The 18,257-nt window shown below is 43.5% G+C and overlaps 1 protein-coding gene across 1 annotated transcript in view; it reads left to right on the plus strand.

Annotated features, from left to right (window-relative positions):
• mboat2a (membrane bound O-acyltransferase domain containing 2a) overlaps positions 1-18,257 on the plus strand; it is a 61,915-nt gene that overhangs the window by 37,495 nt on the left and 6,163 nt on the right. The window contains exons 4-8 of the mRNA XM_056295623.1: positions 9,310-9,405; positions 11,041-11,096; positions 13,504-13,558; positions 14,463-14,649; positions 16,473-16,665. Coding sequence (XP_056151598.1) covers positions 9,310-9,405; positions 11,041-11,096; positions 13,504-13,558; positions 14,463-14,649; positions 16,473-16,665 — 587 coding nt within the window. The remainder of the gene's footprint in view (positions 1-9,309; positions 9,406-11,040; positions 11,097-13,503; positions 13,559-14,462; positions 14,650-16,472; positions 16,666-18,257) is intronic.

Below are 18,257 nucleotides of genomic sequence, written 5' to 3' on the forward strand. Positions count from 1 at the left end.
CAAAATTCAAAGGTTTATTCATCACATACTTCACCTACGTGTACAATAATCAGAATCTGAATTAAAATCAACTTTATTGGCCAAGTGTGCTTACACATACAAGGAATTTGGCTCCGGTTTACAGTAGCTTCTAGAACTTACACATATCACTCACGAAAAGAAAAAAAAAGCAAAAGAAATAAATGGAATAAAAAAACAATACTGGCGGTAAGTAGTATGTATGCACAACAAGGTACTATGTCACAACTATACAGAGTTTTGTTATAACTAAATAGTTTATAATTATTTAGCTATAACAAAACTTATATAATAATTTATTATGTTTATATATACATATCGTATTATGTTGATTATATATATTACATTATAGTGTTTACTAAAATATATACAATATATTTATCTATTTATCTATTATATAATTATATACTATATTATAGTATACTTATGGTATAATTATAACAATAATAATTTATACCCAGCATAAAGTAGTTGTATGTGTATTTACAATTGTACATTTGTATTGCACGTCTGGTTTAAAAATAGGTAGTGCACATCAGAGATATGTAAGTGAAATATCGTGGTGAGACAGGGGCTATTTACAAAGTGTCATGTTTGTTCAAGAAGTGTCCATTATTACACTGTAATAAGTTGAGCGAGATGGCCTGTGGGAAGAAACTGTTCCTATGTCTGATGCTTTGGTGTACATTGCTCTGTAGTGTTTGCCAGAGGGTAGGCGTTCAAACAGACTGTGTGCTAGGTGTGGTAGGTCTGTGCTGAATCTACTCACCTGTCTCCTGGCTTTAGAGGTGTACAAGTCCTGCAGGTTAGGTAGGGTAGCAGCAATGGTTTTTTTCTGTTGTCCTTACTGTTGGCTGCAGTCTGTTCCTATTCTGTTTTGTTGCTGCTCCGAACCAGACTGTGATGGATGTGCACAAGACAGATTCAGTGACTGCGGTGCAGAACTGGCTCAACAGCTTGTGTGGTTGACCAAATTTTCTCAATTGCCACAGAAAGAACGTCCTCTGCTGGGCCTTTTTGGAGATGGAGTTGATGTTGGTCTCCCACTTCAGGTCTTTGGAAATGGTTGTTCCCAGAAACTTGAAGGTCTCCGCGGTTGACACAGGGCTGTTGGTATTGTGAGGGGGAGCAATTCTGAGGGGTGTCTCCTCTTAAGTCCACTGTCATCTCCACTGTCTTGAGCATGTTCATCTCGAAGTTGTTCTGACTACACCAGAGCAACAGCGGCTCAACCTCCTGCCGATATGCAGACTCGCCGCTATCCTGGATGAGTCTGATGACCGTAGTGTCATCTGCAAACTTCAGGAGTTTAACAGCTGGGTTCTTGGAGGTGCAGTCGTGGGTGTGGAGGGAGAAGCGCATTGGGGAGAGGATACATCCCTGGGGAACATCAGTGCTGACCGTCTGTATACCAGAAGTGACAGCCCCCAGCCTCACCTGCTGTTTTCTGCCTGTCAGGAAGCTGGTGATCCAGTGACAGATGGTGGGGGGATACAGTGAGCTGGGAGAGTTTGGAGGAGAGGATTTCTGGAACGATGGGTGTTGAACACTGAGCTGAAGTCCACAAACAGCATCCTTGCATATGTCGCTGGGCAGTCAAGGTGTTGCAGGATATAGTGCAGTCCCATGTTGACTGCATCATCCACTGACCTGTTTGCCCAGTAAGCTAACTGCAGGGGGTCCAGCAGATGTCCTGTGATGTTCTTCAGGTGGGCCAACACCAGTCGTTCGAAGGACTTCACCAAAGACGTCAGAGCAACAGGTTTGTAGTCATTCAGTCCTGTGATGGAGGGTTTCTTGGGGACCGGGATGATGGTGGAGCATTTGAAGCAGGAGGGGACTTCACACAGCTCCAGGGATCTGTTGAAGATCTGCGTGAAGATTGGAGCCAGTTGGTCAGCACAGGCTTTAGAATAGGATGGAGAGACACTATCTGGGCCCGGTGCCTTCCTGGTGTTCTGTCTCTGGAAAAGCCAGCTCACATCCTCTACAAGTGTCTTGAGTGCAGCCTGAGTATCAGGGGGGAGAGGAGGGGGGCTGCCAGAGGTGTGATGGGGGCTGTTGTCATTGGGCTGGAGTGGGTGAGGGGGTTGAATTTGTCCATCTCAAACCTGCAGTAGAAGAGATTCAGGTCATCAGCCAGGTCTCTGTTTGCCTCAGCATGGGGGTGGGGGGGGGACTTCTGCTGTTTGTGATGTCTTGCAGGCCCCTCCTCCACACTGACGCAGGGTCGTTGGCTGACAACCTGTTTTTCAGCTTTTCAGTGTAGCTTCCTTTAGCCACTCTGATCTCCTTTGTCAATAAGCAGTGAAGCTATTTTTTTTTTGGCAAACTCAGCAACTGTGCAACAAAAGAAAAATGGAAAAACAATAACATTAAAATGAGAATAAAATAAAATGCAATAAAATTTAAAAAATAAAAGAGAATCCGAGGAGTGTACAGAAGGTATATATCCCGATAAATATCTATGCAGTGTGCAGTTACTATACAAGTACAAGTGTGCAAATAGTCTGAATGAGTAGTATGAAGTGTCCGAGGTAAAGTGGCAGACACTTCACACTTTACTCATAATTTGAATGTGATATAACCGTTACCTATATTTGATGAAACATTTTCACGTAACGTCTTCACTGATGTCTCAGTTCTAACAAATTAGCCGTTGCATTATAAAACAGTACTGTAAAAACACATGCCTTAAAATACTGCATGGCACTCTAATCTAGCAAAGGTTGAAGAAAAAGAAAAAAATGGGAATGATTGTAATTGGTTTTTGACTACAGCAACACTTTTGTTACACTTTCATGTCAATTAAAGATGGAAGGATATGAAGAAAACTCGTGCTGGCAGCGAATACTATTGCTATAGTCCAAAGCTGTCTTGGTGAGTTTCACGCTTCTTGTTAGTGGTAGCAAGTTTTTTTTTAGAGGCAAGTTGTGTGCATGTGTTTTGGAGCGGGAGATTTAGAAATAGAGAGGAATTATGAGGAATACTGCAAAATTGCAGTAGATGTGGTGTGATGGACAGAGAACCAAGATGAAGTCATTATAATTGGGGCTGTTGAAGAAATGTCATGATAGGGCGTCTGGGTAGCATGGGGGTCTATTCCGTTGCCTCCCAACACAGGGATCGGCAGTTCAAATCCCCATGTTACCTCCAGCTTGGTCGGGCGTCTCTACAGACACAGTTGACCGTGTCTGTGGGTGGGAAGCTGGATGTAGGTATGTGTCCTGGTGGCTGCACTAGCGCCTCCTGTGGTCAGTTGGGGCACCCGTTCGGGGGTGAGGGGGAACTGGGGGGAATAGCGTGATCCTCCCACGTGCTACATCCCCCAGGTGAAACTCCTCACTGTCAGGTGAAAAGAAGCGGTTGGCGACTCCACATGTATTTGAGGAGGCATGTGGTAGTCTGCAGCCCTCCCTGGATCGGCAGAGGGGGTGGAGCAGCGACCAGGACGGCTCGGAAGAGGGGGGTATTTGGCCGGATACAATTGGGGAGAAAATCGGGGGAGAAAAAAAAAGTCATGAGGCCTACTGTCAGACACGGGCCAAATATTTTCCATTGAAGTCTACATAACACTCTTTTTAACTAATCCGATTCAGCATTGCCATCGCGAGTATTCTTCAATGAAATAAACATAGTCTGTGGCAGTTTATTTGCCTTGCCCTAAAAAAGTTCCCATTCAATACTTAGATAAGTTAGTCTCTTGACCCTCATCAGGGGTCAGCTGACTAGATGTTGAGGTTCTTCTGAGGACTTGGCGGGAAGAAAAACGGAAGTGGTGATGTTATCCACAGCTGACACATCGAGCCTAGTTTTTCACCTGCGCTAGCATCCCAGACCCCAGCTTAAACCACAGTCCTGGCTCAGGTCTCGGTTCATGCAAATTCAGCAACTCATTTGCCAGACTTGATTAATTTTTCAAATGAGAGTGGGCAATGCAGGAGATGGTGCTGTCTGGCATAATGTGGCCTGGGCGGCAACCTGTGAAAACTTTCAGATTTGGTTACCCTCAGGTTCAGTTAACCCAGATTTGGTTACCCCTTCCCAGTTCTTACCAAAAAATAAAATAAAAAAGTAATGATGGGCTTCTCATCCCTGTCTTTGGATTCCTGGTTTTATACAACGTTCAGCTAACTTCTTTTCTTTTCTTTGTGACTTGAACAACAATAAAGTGCATTACATATTTTTAGTTGTTGGCCAAAATTGTGAGCACATCGAAGCTACTTGGAAGAAACGAAAAAACAAGGAGGAATGTACACAAGCTGTCAACACCAGCAACTTCCGCGGTACATCACGTTGGGTCTAAATGCAGCTCTACGTCCATGGTTGAAACACAAACCCACGCTTACCAGCACGGGCCCGAGCCTCAGCCCTTTAGTCTCACCTCCATACCGAGGCTAAACGCCATTGGCGCCAAAAGGATACGAAGAAGATGGGAGATTAGGATGTAGTTGAGAAATATGTCTGAAATGCTGTGAGAATGTCATTCAGCTGGAACTTGTGTACGCTTCGGTGTAATGTGAGTATATTTGTGTGCAGACTCGCAAGGGAACGTGCCCTGGTGTACATGTTGTGCTTGCATGTTTTCTACACAACTTTCTACACAAAGTTGCGAATGTTGCTGTTTCTCATGCAGATGAATAAATAAGTAAGACAAAAAGAATGCAGGAGTTGGAGATGGATAGGGTGCATTGTGGGTAGATGGACAGAGATAAGTTAATTCCACCATGAACAGATAGGAATCACACAGGTGTTTGTGCGCGTGTGCAAGTGTGTGCATGCGTACATGTGTGCGGTGATTGTGTAAGTGTTCAGACATTGAACGTTGTTCATTTCTTGCTCCATGTCATCCAATAGCCTATCTCTGGCTCCTCTGAGGCTCCTCATCTGCACACTGACTCGTCTGCTGCTCTTCCATGGAGGAAAGCCAGCCTACTTTAGTCTCGGGCTCCATTTGAGGCCCGTTGAGAGGAACTGCGAAGAACCCCCACCCCCCCCAAGATATGAATTACACAAACATAAATTACATCAGTAGAAAGACAGGATCCCCCGTGTGCTCAAAGCAAAGATGGCTACAGTAGCACATTAGCACATACCTCACGTCCTGATTGAATATCACTGTTTTGTGTCAGTAGACAAATTTAATCTTGGTAAAATTGGGTTATTCGTTGAGGATTAAGACTGCTGTTTTGTTTTTTTGGGGGGGGGGATTTCCCCCCCCTTTTTTTTCCCAATTGTACCCGTCCAATTACTCCACTCTTCTGAGCCGTCCCGGTCGCTGCTCCACCCCCTCTGCTGATCCGGGGAGGGCTGCAGACTACCACACACCTCCTCTGATACATGTGGAGTCACCAGCTGCTTCTTTTCACGTGACACTGAGGAGTTTTGCCAGGAGGATGTAGTGGGTGGGAGGATCATGCTATTCCCCCCAGTTCCCCCCCCGAACAGGCACCCCAACCGACCAGAGGAGGCGCTAGTGCAGCGACCAGGATACATACCCACATCCGGCTTTCCACCCGCAGACACGTCCCATTGCGTCTGTAGGGAGGCCCGACCAAGCCGGAGGTAACACAGGGATTCGAACTGGTGATCCCTGTGTTGGTAGGCAACGGAATAGACCACTACGCTACCCAGACGCCCTAAGACTGCTGTTTTTGAGGAATGATAGCAGACTGCTGGAAGAAAATTACATATTTTTCATCCATTTGTGCAGAAGTTAATGGGTGATTTAAGATTTGACTTGCATCCTTTCTTGTAGGGATATGACTCGTATTCACCCAAGGTTATTTTTTCCTTTTTCCACCAGAATCGGGGATGGTGTGTTGTCTGAGCGCACTTGAAACGTGTTTGGTTATGATACAGACCGCATTCAAGAGGTTGTTATGAAGCTGTTGAGTTGATCTGCGAGATAACACTGATCTCCGAGATGATAAAGAGGAATTGGTTTAGATTCTTGCACTCAGCCAAAAATCGTGCCTATAGTAAATTAATGCTCTCTGGGAAAACAAGCATCCACCAAGTGTTATATTCAGTTTAAACATTTAGCTCATATGCTGCTAGGAAATGGGGTACAGAATGACATATCCCTATTGAAGTTGTTTTTGCTTTTTTCAGACAGTATCATGCAGGTTCAGCATGTTGTGCTTGATAAAATCCACAAAAAGCAAGACTTTCAGTTATCAACCAAATGTAGAATTGAGTTAATGAAATCTACTCCAAATGCCATATGTGGGGGCTGGGGGTAGGGGCTTCTGCATGAAAAAGTCCAGAAACAGTTTCGAAAATCTATAGCAATCTTGGGTTATACGTAAAACTATTTTCTTTCCAAATGATTTGTTTGAGAATTCAGCGTCCATTCCAGTAAGCTGTCTTGACTGTCCCTTAGGGACGGTCAATAAATCAATAATATTGTTTACCCTCTTCCAATGGTATTGTATTGGGATGAAATTCTGTTTTTCTCATTTGTTAATACACAATGTTCTTGTCTGAATTAATGGTAACGAGAATCTAACACCAAAAATTTCTCACAAAACGAGATCTGAATATTTTAGGGAGTATTATTTGAAAACTAGTGTTTGTTTGATGTTATACTTCACATTCTGTTTTTTTTTTTATTTTTACTACTTCATTAATCCCTGTGGGGAAATTCTTTCTCTGCATTTAACCCATCCTAGCTGTGTAGCTAGGAGCAGTGGGCAGCCGCTGTGCAGCAGCCTGGGACCAACTCCAGTTCGTTTTGCCATGCCTCGGTCAGGGGCACAGACAGGAGTATTAACCCTAACATGCATGTCTATTTGATGGCGGGAGAAAGCGGAGCACCCGCAGAAAACCCACCGCAGACACGGGGAGAACATGCAGATGACCTGGGATGATCCCCGAGGTTGGCCAACCCTGGGGTTCGGACCCAGGACCTTCTTGCTGTGAGATGACAGCGCTAACCATTGGGCCACTGTGCTGCCCACATTACTGAACAGTTCAATGTGACGAACCTCATTTGGATTCTTAACTATGGTATTTTTGCATAAGGACGCAGATATCATATGTATCGATATCGATACCGTGTAAAATCCCCTATGATTATCATAATGATAATATTTTCCATATTACCAAGCGCTATTGTCCAATATGAGCAGAGTGCCACTGAAGACAATAGCTGTCTGCTACTATGCCATTGAAGGCATGTCAAGTGTGGGCGGGACATAAGCGTAATGCCCTGAGCAGTCCCATTATTATTGTCACTGCTCAACAATGGCTTCTATGCATCTGGTGTGGGGATGGCATAGAATGGCATTTGTACATGCACATTTGCAAATACACTCACACATACAAAAAAAGAAAAAAGAAAAACCACACACGCATGCATGCACACATAAAAAAACATATTTAGCACTGGCCCATATCATGGTGAGGAAGCAGTTGTGGGGAATTCCAGCCCTGCTGGCAGAACATTCTGCAGCTGTTTGCAGATGCAGATGCCCTGTACGCTGAGGCAGCCTTCCCTGCTCAGAGCCTGGCCAAAACGATTAGCCCTTTTTAAGAAGCTGAAGCCTCTTTGGTTGCTTTTGGGTCCAAACCCCCCCCCCCAAAAAAACAAACCATTGACTTGTTACCACTTAATCCTTGCTGTGTTGTGCTCAGCTTTGCGTTTTGCTCAGAGTTTGCGTTGGTGACCACTTTCGGTGTTCTTGATGATTTTCTGAAATTTTAGATTTTGAGAAAGCAAATTTTGTCCTTAATATTCTTAACATAGAGCAGGTTCATATATTTTTATCCTGGCTTATAAACCACTGGTAAGGCTGATCAAATGATGGCTGTACTACACCTTGCTTCAGATAGCTATCTCCTGAAATCATAAGATCCCATTGGCAGCTATTCCTCCTTGTCTCCAACATGACTCCAGCACCAGCTCTGCCCGGTGTGTTGTATTGCCCCTGAGGTCGGCACAATCCTCTTATTGTTAGCGGTAGAGGGATGCTAGCTATAGCTCAGAAGTGGGCTGAATCAGCGGCCGCTTTGTACCAGTGGGCCTCAGTGGCTCTCTGTCTGTGGTGGATTGCTGAGAACTCCCATTGTCTCATCTCTTCCTCCACTGACAGTGACACATTATAGGAGCCTCGCTTGCCCTCCTTATCCTCTTCTTGGCTGCCTTCTCCTCCTTCACCCCGGCACTCTGTAGGACTGCACTGCTGCCACTTCTGTCTTTTGTTCTGTACTGTAAAAAAAAAAGAAAAGGAGAAGCTTTGTCCCACATCGGAAGAGGTGGTGAGGAGAAAATAAAGAAGGGCGGAAGAAAAATGAGGCTTATTTTAGTCAGGCCAATTCAAATATGTAGAAAAGCATATTTTTATTGCATTAGAATGGCAATATGACTTAGCTTAGGCAATGAATGAGATCCATTCATCCATTCAGCTTCCATGCACAAACTGCCCATTTAAGTACACTGATCAGAAACTCAAGGACAAATTGCCCATACAGTTAGGTCTGCACAATTGATTTTAAATTATCGGATATCGGGATTTTATGTTTCCATAATTGACGATCCTGTAATTCAGAAATATTGAAGTCTTTGAATTATATTTTCCATGCATCTAGAAAATCCCTGTGTAGTAAATGAAGTGCATTTATTATGTCAGATTAATCACAACCTTGCCCCGCCCATTGTCACGTCTCAGAAATCAGTAAGTAAAGATCATCATTTGACACCTAAGGTGATACCTGATAATTGCAGTGATTTTTTTTTTTTTTTTTTTTTTTACCGACTTGCCGGCTCTGTTGTGATGGCAGATTCCCCACTGCCAATCAAAAAAACATATTTGCAACTGAGTTTTCGCTATTAATGTTGTTGTATTTGTTGGTATCTATTGCCATTTCTGCTCATATCCACAACCTGCCTTATTCTGACACATTTGGCTGTTCTGGCGAAGATGAAAAATACTTTTCACTACATCGTTTTCCCCAGAAAAGTCCCACCCAACATTAACTGTTAAATTAGCAAGAACAGTAACATTCATGATCTGGCTATTCATGTTTTAGCTGTTGTCTTACATTTGCTTGCAATGGAAAGTATCATAAAGGAGCTTTGTTTGCATGTAAATCTGCAAGATTTTAGCTTTTAGAGTTCTCATATCATGTGTGCATTAAATGCCAGATCTGAAAAGTTGCATAGATTTGTGTAGATGAATCTATCCATATTTGAAATTTACACTAGGTCAAATGAATTTCCCCATATTTAATGTGCTAAATAAATCTCATCCCTCATATGTTTCTCTCTCTCTTGTCCCCTCACAACAGGTACTGCTTCATTGTGGCACTGGGGTACCTGAGCTTCTGTCAGATCACAAGGGTCTATGTGTTTGACTATGGCATGTACTCTGCAGATTTCACCGGGTAAGCTAAAAGCATGGAGATCTTTAGTCCAGTTTATTTCAAAGTGGAGAATCCCTTGGGTTAGACTCAACATACCAGTAATGCTTAAAAATGTAGCACTTTCCAATGACAACTCAAATAAAGAATGCATCAATACTAGAATAACCTTGGGAATTGCTCAACCTGGTGAAAGCTTAACAATGACAAGAGCCTATGTCACTGTTCAGTTGGGCCCACACGGGGATGTCGATGGAGGCTATAGTTTTCGGTGGTTAATTCCTACTTTCCATGGTTGTCTGACAGTTGTAGCAGACAGCCAGCGTATCCAGCTGATGTGGGCACTCGCTAAGCAACCAAGTAGAGCCAATTTCAGCCAGCATATCCAGTCGATGTGGGCACTTGCTAGGCAACCAAATAGAGCCACTTTCTTCTTCTGACCTTCTGTTTTTGCTAAAAACACAATGAATAGTTCAGGTTTTTCAAAATATGCCAGTATAATAGTCAGAGGTGGCAAAACCAGGTACAGAAAGTAAATATCTTAACCATGTATTTGCTCTGTCCGTGTACTAAACCAGTTTATCCGATCCAACACCACTCTTGAGCTAGGTATGGATAAGAAATCACCTGATTTAGTACATGGGTGGAGGAAATACACAATTCAGGCTAATACTGTTGGACCTGCTTTTGCCACTTTTTTTTTTTGGGACCCCCCCCCCCCCTTTCTCCCCAATTGTATCCGGCCAATTACCCCACTCTTCTGAGCTGTCCCGGTCACTGCCCCACCCCCTCTGCCGACCCGGGGAGGGCTGCAGACTACCACATGCCTCCTCCGATACACGTGGAGTCGCCGGCTGCTTCTTTTCACCTGACAGTGAGGAGTTTCACCAGGGGGATGTAGCACGTGGGAGGATCACACTATTCCCCCAGTTCCCGCTCCCTCCCAAACAGGCGCCCCGACTGACCAGAGGAGGCGCTAGTGCAGCCATCATGACACATACCCACATCCGGCTTCCCACCCGCAGACACAGCCAGTTGTGTCTGTGGGGACACCCGAACAAGCTGGAGGTAACACGGGGATTCGAACCACAGATCCCCGTGTCGGTAGGCAACGGAATAGACCGCTATGCTACCCAGACTGCTTTTGCCACCTCTGATAATAGTGCATGCTATTTCAGACAGTCTATAATTTAATTATTCTTAATTATTTCATGCTGGCACCATTATTTATCTTGTGTGATGTTATTTGTTATGCTCCTTGCACTTCTTCGAACTTTGCAAATGTCCTTAGAAAAGTAACAGCTCTAAGTGAAGGCTGCAGCCATTTTAATTTGTGTTTTTGCTTTCGAGTGCAGACATCATGGCCATTACCAGCCTGCAGATAGGGTTATCCTGCACCACATCCGGCAAAAATATGATTTTCAATGTGAGAGAACATTATGTGAACATGTTGATCCTTTGATAAAATGTTCAAAAACTGAGGATGTGTTGTGGTTTGTTCTCTCCTAAGACACTTAACATCCGGTCAACGACAACTGTTTTTCTAGGCTGTGGGATGTTTGAACCGAATGAAAACACTGGTAGTGTCGCTGCACAGTGGGGAAGTGGCTTGAAAGGATTTTTACTGAACTGTTTTCTCTACCCTGTGCTCTTTGTTAGGCCGATGATGGTCATCACACAGAAGATTACCAGCTTGGCATTCGAAATACATGACGGTAAGACATTTGCAAAGGGTGTGCTGAGCTTAGATTTGAGCGTATGTGTTTCTTGCATGTGTATGTGCATCCACCGTGCGTCAAGTAGTCAGTCGATCTGTGTAAATGTGTTCATTTTATTTTGAGTTGAAAACAAATTACATGGCCTCATTTCCATCTTAGCAGTGGGTTTTGTGGCCTTCCGGATGAGTGAACTGGAGCGAGAGGATGAACACCATTACATAATAAAGAGTTCATAAGCCGTGAAAAGTTACATGTCTCTCACTTACGCTGCCCAGATTGTTCTGGATGGTCCAGGAATTTTAGTCTATGACCCTCAGGGTCAAAAACAACTTCTTCAATGGATTTTGGATTTTTTTTTTTTTTTTGTTATATTTTCTTTTACCTGAGCAGCATAGCTCCAGACCAGTTAGCAAAACAAAGGAAAATGTGTCTGGTGAAAGAAAATTCAAAGTTAAAACGCAATCTTTTTTTCTTTGACCAGTATGTTTTCAACGAACCACATAAACTGTGTTAGTTTTGTCTCATTAAGGCACAACAGGAAGACAAGTAGCTAGTAATGTGCATTGGGACAGTCACGTAGCCGGTGAAAATGATAATATCGGATTTAATGCAGTTGCACCACGGCTGCATCGTCTTCCCTTTTATGGATATCTGGTGCGAGGATGAGGAGTCCAATTTGTTTTCCACGGGCTGATCTAGAGATGACACAGTCTCAGCCCTTTTAAGTCCCTGTCCTATTGGCAAACTGTAGTGTCAGATCTCCTGCTGTAACGTGGAGAGTTGAAACCAAGGTTAACATGAACGAGTGTGATCAAGTGTCTGTATAACGAGAGAGTCTTGGTCTGTGCAGGCCATTGAAGACTTGGAGTTGACAGTTGACTTACAATCATATATATATATATATATATATATATATATGTATATATATATATACATATATATATGTATATATATATATGTGTGTCTGTGCATGTGTGTGTGTGCGCTTGTGTGTGTGTGTCTGTGCATGCATGTGTATGCTGTATTAATTCCTGTTCAGGTCACTAATTCTTCTCCTGTGGCTCTAATGAGAAACTAAGACTATAATCCCCCATCATCAGAGGACTGTCATATTTTGATATCTGCTTCCTCTGTACACACACACACACTCACACACACACACACACACACACACACACGATTACTTCAGAAGGACGACTCATGTTCCAGCTCGCTACAGTTCAGAGGTATTACAGTGCTACAATGGAGGGCTTCTGCTTTGAACATTCCTTTGATTAGGATCAAAGTGTTTTCTATAGCCAGGGGAACAGCATAGTGTAACTAAACATAGCCTTGCCACACAACTTTGCAAGAGGCCCTATGCTCGACCGTTTCTACCAAGGCTGACCATAGTTGACTAGCTGCAGGCAGCCCAACAATTGCCAAGACCTGTGTGAATATCCATGGGTCCAGACATAAAACAGCAAATATACATAAGCTATTCACCCAAGGTAAGTAGCAAAAGCCTGCAAGTGTATTGAGTCAATCCGTCACCAGCCATGCGAGCTGAGCCAAGACTGTTAAAAATGCGACCAACCACAAGATCTGAGTGGTCTTGAGGATTTGTAATATAGCCCTACTTGTAATTCTGTGCTGGCCATTGTGATAAACATGCTGTTTGAGAAGATGACGAGTTCTAACAAGGTTATGTAACGGCCCTCTTTCTCACTCCCTTCATCTCTTCTTTCTATCTTTCAAACTAGTATACTCTTCTCCAACCTCAGCTAGCTCTGCCAAAGGGAGTTGGCAATAATTACTCAGCGATCCATTCACACATTCATTCCCGACCCCTGACCCTGTGTGTTACTGTGGGGATGACTGCTGTTGGGGTTGGTTGTTATAAACACACCCCTTGTGATTTGACAGTTCTTATTTTGTCTTCAAATTCATATTGTCATTGGGAAATTATAAGCTTTAGAAGTGTGTGTGTGTGTGTGTGTGTGTGTGTGTGTGTGTGTGTGTGTGTGTGTTTACTGAGCTATACTCAGACTAATTTTTTTTCTCTTTCTTCTCCTCTTCACACTCTGTTTTTCAGAAACTTTCACCATAGCAGTCTGTGATGATGGAAAAAGATGTGTTATTTGCATTACAGAATGAGAAAATGACTGGCTGATCTGTTTATATGTTGATTGTGCTGCAGATGTGTGTCTATTTATATTTTGAATATTTATATATATATATATATATATTTTTTAATGTTGTACCACTGGGGAGTTGCACTTAATGTCGTTGTACAGTGTGCAATGACAAATAAAGGCATTCATTCATTCATTTAGAGTAGCACAGATTTCAAAAGAATCCCAGGTCCAAAAGAAAATGATGGTATTTTGTGAGGTGACGAGCATCTCTCTGTGCCTCTCTGTAGGGCTTGCCAAGAGGGAGGAGCAGCTGAGCCCCAGTCAGAAATACCTAGCTGTCAGGTATGTGGCTCAGGTATGTTTTTACTGCACCAGGCGATGGATTCATTTCAATTAAGGGTTTATGTCTGAAGGGAGAACTTGACTAGAGTATCAGTTTTGCATTGAAATCTGTAATGAATGCACCAAGAAAGGAGCATTCATCTACATTCCAGTAGTAGGTTCATTGTTTTGTGGATGAGGATTCACCCCAAGTCGCTTCTGTCACATAATCTCTGTTGCCGTCTGACAGTTCACCTCTACTCACCCTTCAAGGCACATTCACACACATTCACCAATATGACCTGCAATGTATTTTATAGGGTCTCACAGGCCGGAAATTGACAACTTAGGTAAAGGCATTACTGTGGCAGCAATGTAATCACAGAGGTTTTAACTTATGCAAGTCATGCTGGAGTTTAATGAAGCACACAGGATGATTTCCATAAAAGCAGGTTAACACAATTTGCTGACGTGATCATGAGGTGACCAAACCATTGTCCTAATGAGGCCTGAAATATTAGTCACCAAATCTCTGCCTTATAAAGTGGAAATACCTTGTTTCACTGTGAGTTAGTCATTTGCTCTGAGATAGCCACAAGTTAGAAGGGGAATGAGTAGTCGGAGCAAGAACTCCTGCTTGTGCAGGTGGTTCCCCTGCTCCATCCAGTAGATTACATTTGGCAGGGAAGGCAGAAAGACTACATGCTTTCAAAAGTCACATCACCAGCATTCAGAAATGCTGTGAGCTGCAACATGACCTCACTCAATTTTTTCTGATTCCAAACAGCATTTATTGGTCTTTTAGTTTGTGATAGTTCACAATTAGGCCCTTCACATGTGCCATATCTTAGACCTGTGGTATTTTGTGGTATCCCTCTCCGGGCTCATAATGAATCAACTTCTGTCTCTACTCGTGGTCTTGAAGGCAGATGCCCAGCTTGTTGGAGTACCTGAGTTACAACTGCAACTTCATGGGCATCCTGGCAGGGCCCACCTGCTCCTACAATGACTACATGGCCTTTATTGAGGGCACAGGATACCAGCCACGCCATGTGGAGAATGCTAATGGCAAGGAGAATGGGAAGTACAAGCAGAGCGAGCCATCACCCAAGGTAACACACTCAGCTGCACTGTGTTGTGATACACCATGCAGTTCAGTTCAGTTTAGTTTAATTCAGCTCAATTCAATTCAGTCCCTAAGTTCATAATGAGGGAAGTATGGTGTACCGACAGGTTTACAATAAAAACAAAAACCATAACATGAATATGTTGTGTTTAATGGTCCACCCCCAAGTTTGTTTGCGTGTGTACTGCAATTGCCATTTAAATTTTGGGCAACTGCAAAAGTTCAGGACACACCGGTTATCACTTTTGCAAAACTGAAGCCAAAACATAATACCACCTTAAACCCAGCCTTTAAACCCTAGCCCAGCAGGATTTGAGCCGGTGCCGACGGAGAAAGTTCAAGTCAGTCAGACTCCAGTCCACCTCAGTTCACTTCTCATTACATAGGCTGATCAAGTGGGCGAGATATTTAAATGTGAGCTTGGCCCCTTTATAATGGAGATCCCCCTGACCCGTTCCTTCTCACGCTTGACCTAAATGAACTGCATCCTTCACAGTGAAAAAGGCTGAAAAATATTCTTTCAGTGCTTTCTAAGTTATCCACTTCTCATGAGTGGGTCACACTTTCAAGACAAGTGATTTATATGATTGCAGGGATCAACTCACAAAATTGAAGCTTGCAAGGCTATCTGCGTGATTGGATAGTGTTTGAAACCCCTTTGTCATATGTGAAAGGCCTCTAAAGATTGTTGGGCAATGAGGATTTGTTTTATCTTATTGAGGTGGGTGTAGTGGTTGCTGTTGGGTAGTTTGCTTTCATTTGCTATCTGAGACAGAGTACAGATGGGTGTCAAATTAAAGGAAAAGCCTGAGTGCGTGACCCCTACAGTAAGGGGGTCCAGGGGCTCTGTTAAGATGTGTGTGTGGGGGGGGGGGCATTTTCCTGGCAAGGTTTGGGTCCACTTGGCCCCTTAGGGAAGGGTCACTGCAAATCAATACAAAGTTACTCTGAGTGATCACCTTTATCCTATGATGAAACATTTCTATCCTGACGGGAGTGGTATCTTCCAGGATGACAATGCCCCCATCCACAGGGCACGAGGGGTCACTGAATGGTGTGATGAGTATGAAAATTACGTAAATCATATGCTATGGCCTTCACAGTCACCAGATCTCAACCCAATTGAACACCGATGGGAGATTTTGGACCGACGTGTTAGACGGCGCTCTCTACAACCACCATCAAAACACCAAATGAGGGAATAGCTTTTGGAAGAATGGTGTCCATCCCTCCAATAGAGTTCAGAGACTTGTAGAATGTATGACAAGGAGCATTGAAGCTGTTCTGGAGGCTCATGGTGGACCAACACCTTACTAAGAAACTTAATGTTGGGTTTTCCTTTCATCAATCACCTGTATGTAGTTTAGTGTAGCAAATTTCCTAATCCTTCAAGTCACTTCTGTATTCTTACATTTTCTGCATCAGTAATCAAAACCACACCCCGATATTTGAGTGTGAGGTTTCTTTTTCTCGGCAGGAGTGTTGTTCTCTGAGCAAACTAATGAACCGAGAAGAATGCAGGTTGCTAAGGTCCAAGACTCAAGGATTTAAATCAACCTCGAAGCAATTTCCTTGAATTTCAGATTGAAAACTAACAAATGTTTCCCAATTGTAAAGCGTGTCATTATTGTTTCTACTTTCTCACTGCTGTGAAAAAAACCCCACCTTATATTTCACATTTAGGATTCAAAACTCAGTACCTTAAAAGATACTTCTACCGATGTAATTAATACCTGTTACATTGTTAAACAGCCGAGTTCTGAATACAGCGAACGTCTATAACCCCCTGTCTCCTCTTACCTCCCACAGAATGATGTGATCTTCAAGCTGCGTTCGTGTGCCATCTCCCTGGCTGTCTATCTGTCACTGTGCAAGCTCATTCCAGTGGAGCGCTCCATAGACGAGGGCTTCATTTCCTCCACGCCCTTTCACCTACAGGTCATCTACCTCTATCTGGCCATGCTGGCACTGAGGCCCAAGTACTACTTTGTGTGGACACTAGGTGAGGCTTATTGTGCAAGCTTACATTCTTAAAGTGCTTCAGATTACCTACTTCAGAGCAGATAAAACAAATAAAAAGACAATGGTAAAGCGCACACTCAACCTCAGCACGAGGTATAAAGACTGGTAGTAGTATCTATATCAAATTTAACTGTACCCTGCAAGTACCGGTATGGCCTTTCGTGTAGCTACACCTCCTCTTATCTAATAAATTTATAAATATGATCTTTCCTTGCACCCTGAGATGGTCATGTTGCAAGACTTTACACATTTGGCATAAAGGGATTATATTTGGAGATTAGGATAGATTATGATTGAAGTGTATTTGGAAGAGATTTGAAGAATAATGGTGATGTGCAAAGCTGTCGTAACTACAGAGGTATAAAGTTAATCAGCCACAGGATGAAGATATGGGAATGAGTAGTGGAAGCTAGGTTAAGAGGAGAGGTGACAATTAGCGAGCAGCAGTATGGTTTCACGCCAGGAAAGAGCACTACAGATGTGATGTTTGCGTTGAGAATGTTGATGGAGAAGTATAGAGAAGGTCAGAAGGAGTTACACTGTTACTTTGTGGATTTAGAGAAAGCATATGACAGGGTGCCGAGAGAGGAGGTGTGGTATTATATGAGGAAGTCGGTAGCGGTAAGACGTATGTAGGAGTGGTGCATGATATGTATGAGGGCAGTTTGACAGTGGTGAGATGTGCGATATGAATGACAGATGGGTTCAAGGTGGAGGTGGGATTACATCAAGGATTGGCTCTGAGCCCTTTCTTGTTTGCAATGGTGATGTACAGGTTGATGGACGAGATCAAGCAGGAGTCTCCGTGGACTATGTTCGCGGATGACATTGTGATCTGTAGTGAGAGTAGGGTGCAGGTTGAGGAGAGCTTGGCGAGGTGGAGGTATGCACTGGAGAGAAGAGGAATGAAATTCAGTAGGAGCAAGATGGAATACATATGTGTGAATGAGAGGGAGGACAGTGGAATGGTGAGGATGCAAGGAATAGAGGTGATGAAGGTGGATGAATTTAAATATTTGGGGTCAACTGTTCAAAGTAATGGAGTGCAGAAGAGAGGTGAAGAAGAGCGTGCAGGCAGGGTGGAGTGGGTAGAGAAGAGTTTCAGGAGTTATTTGTGGCAGAAGGGTACCAGCAAGAGTTAAAGGGAAGGCTTACAAGATGGTTCTGTGACCAGCCAAGTTATATGGTTTGGAGACAGTGGCACTGATGAAAAGACAGGAGGCCGAGCTGGAGGTGGCTGAGTTGGAAGATGCTAAGATTTTCATTGGGAGTGATGAAGAAGGACAGGATTAGGAACGAGTATATTAGAGGGACAGCTCAGGTTGGACAGTTTGGAGACAAAGCAAGAGAGGCAAGATTGCGATGGTTTGGACATGTACGGAGGAGAGATGCTGGGTATTTTGGAAGAAGGATGCTGAAGATGTAGCTGCCAGGCAAGAGGAAAAGAGGAAGGCCAAAGAGGTTTATGGATGTGGTGAGGGAGGACATACAAGTGGTTGGTGTGACAGAGGAAGATGCAGAGCACAGGAAGAAATGGAAACGGCTGCTGGTGATCCACTGTGGTGACCCCTA

Source organism: Lampris incognitus, chromosome 16, assembly GCF_029633865.1.
Source record: "Lampris incognitus isolate fLamInc1 chromosome 16, fLamInc1.hap2, whole genome shotgun sequence".
Lineage (NCBI taxonomy): Eukaryota > Metazoa > Chordata > Actinopteri > Lampriformes > Lampridae > Lampris > Lampris incognitus.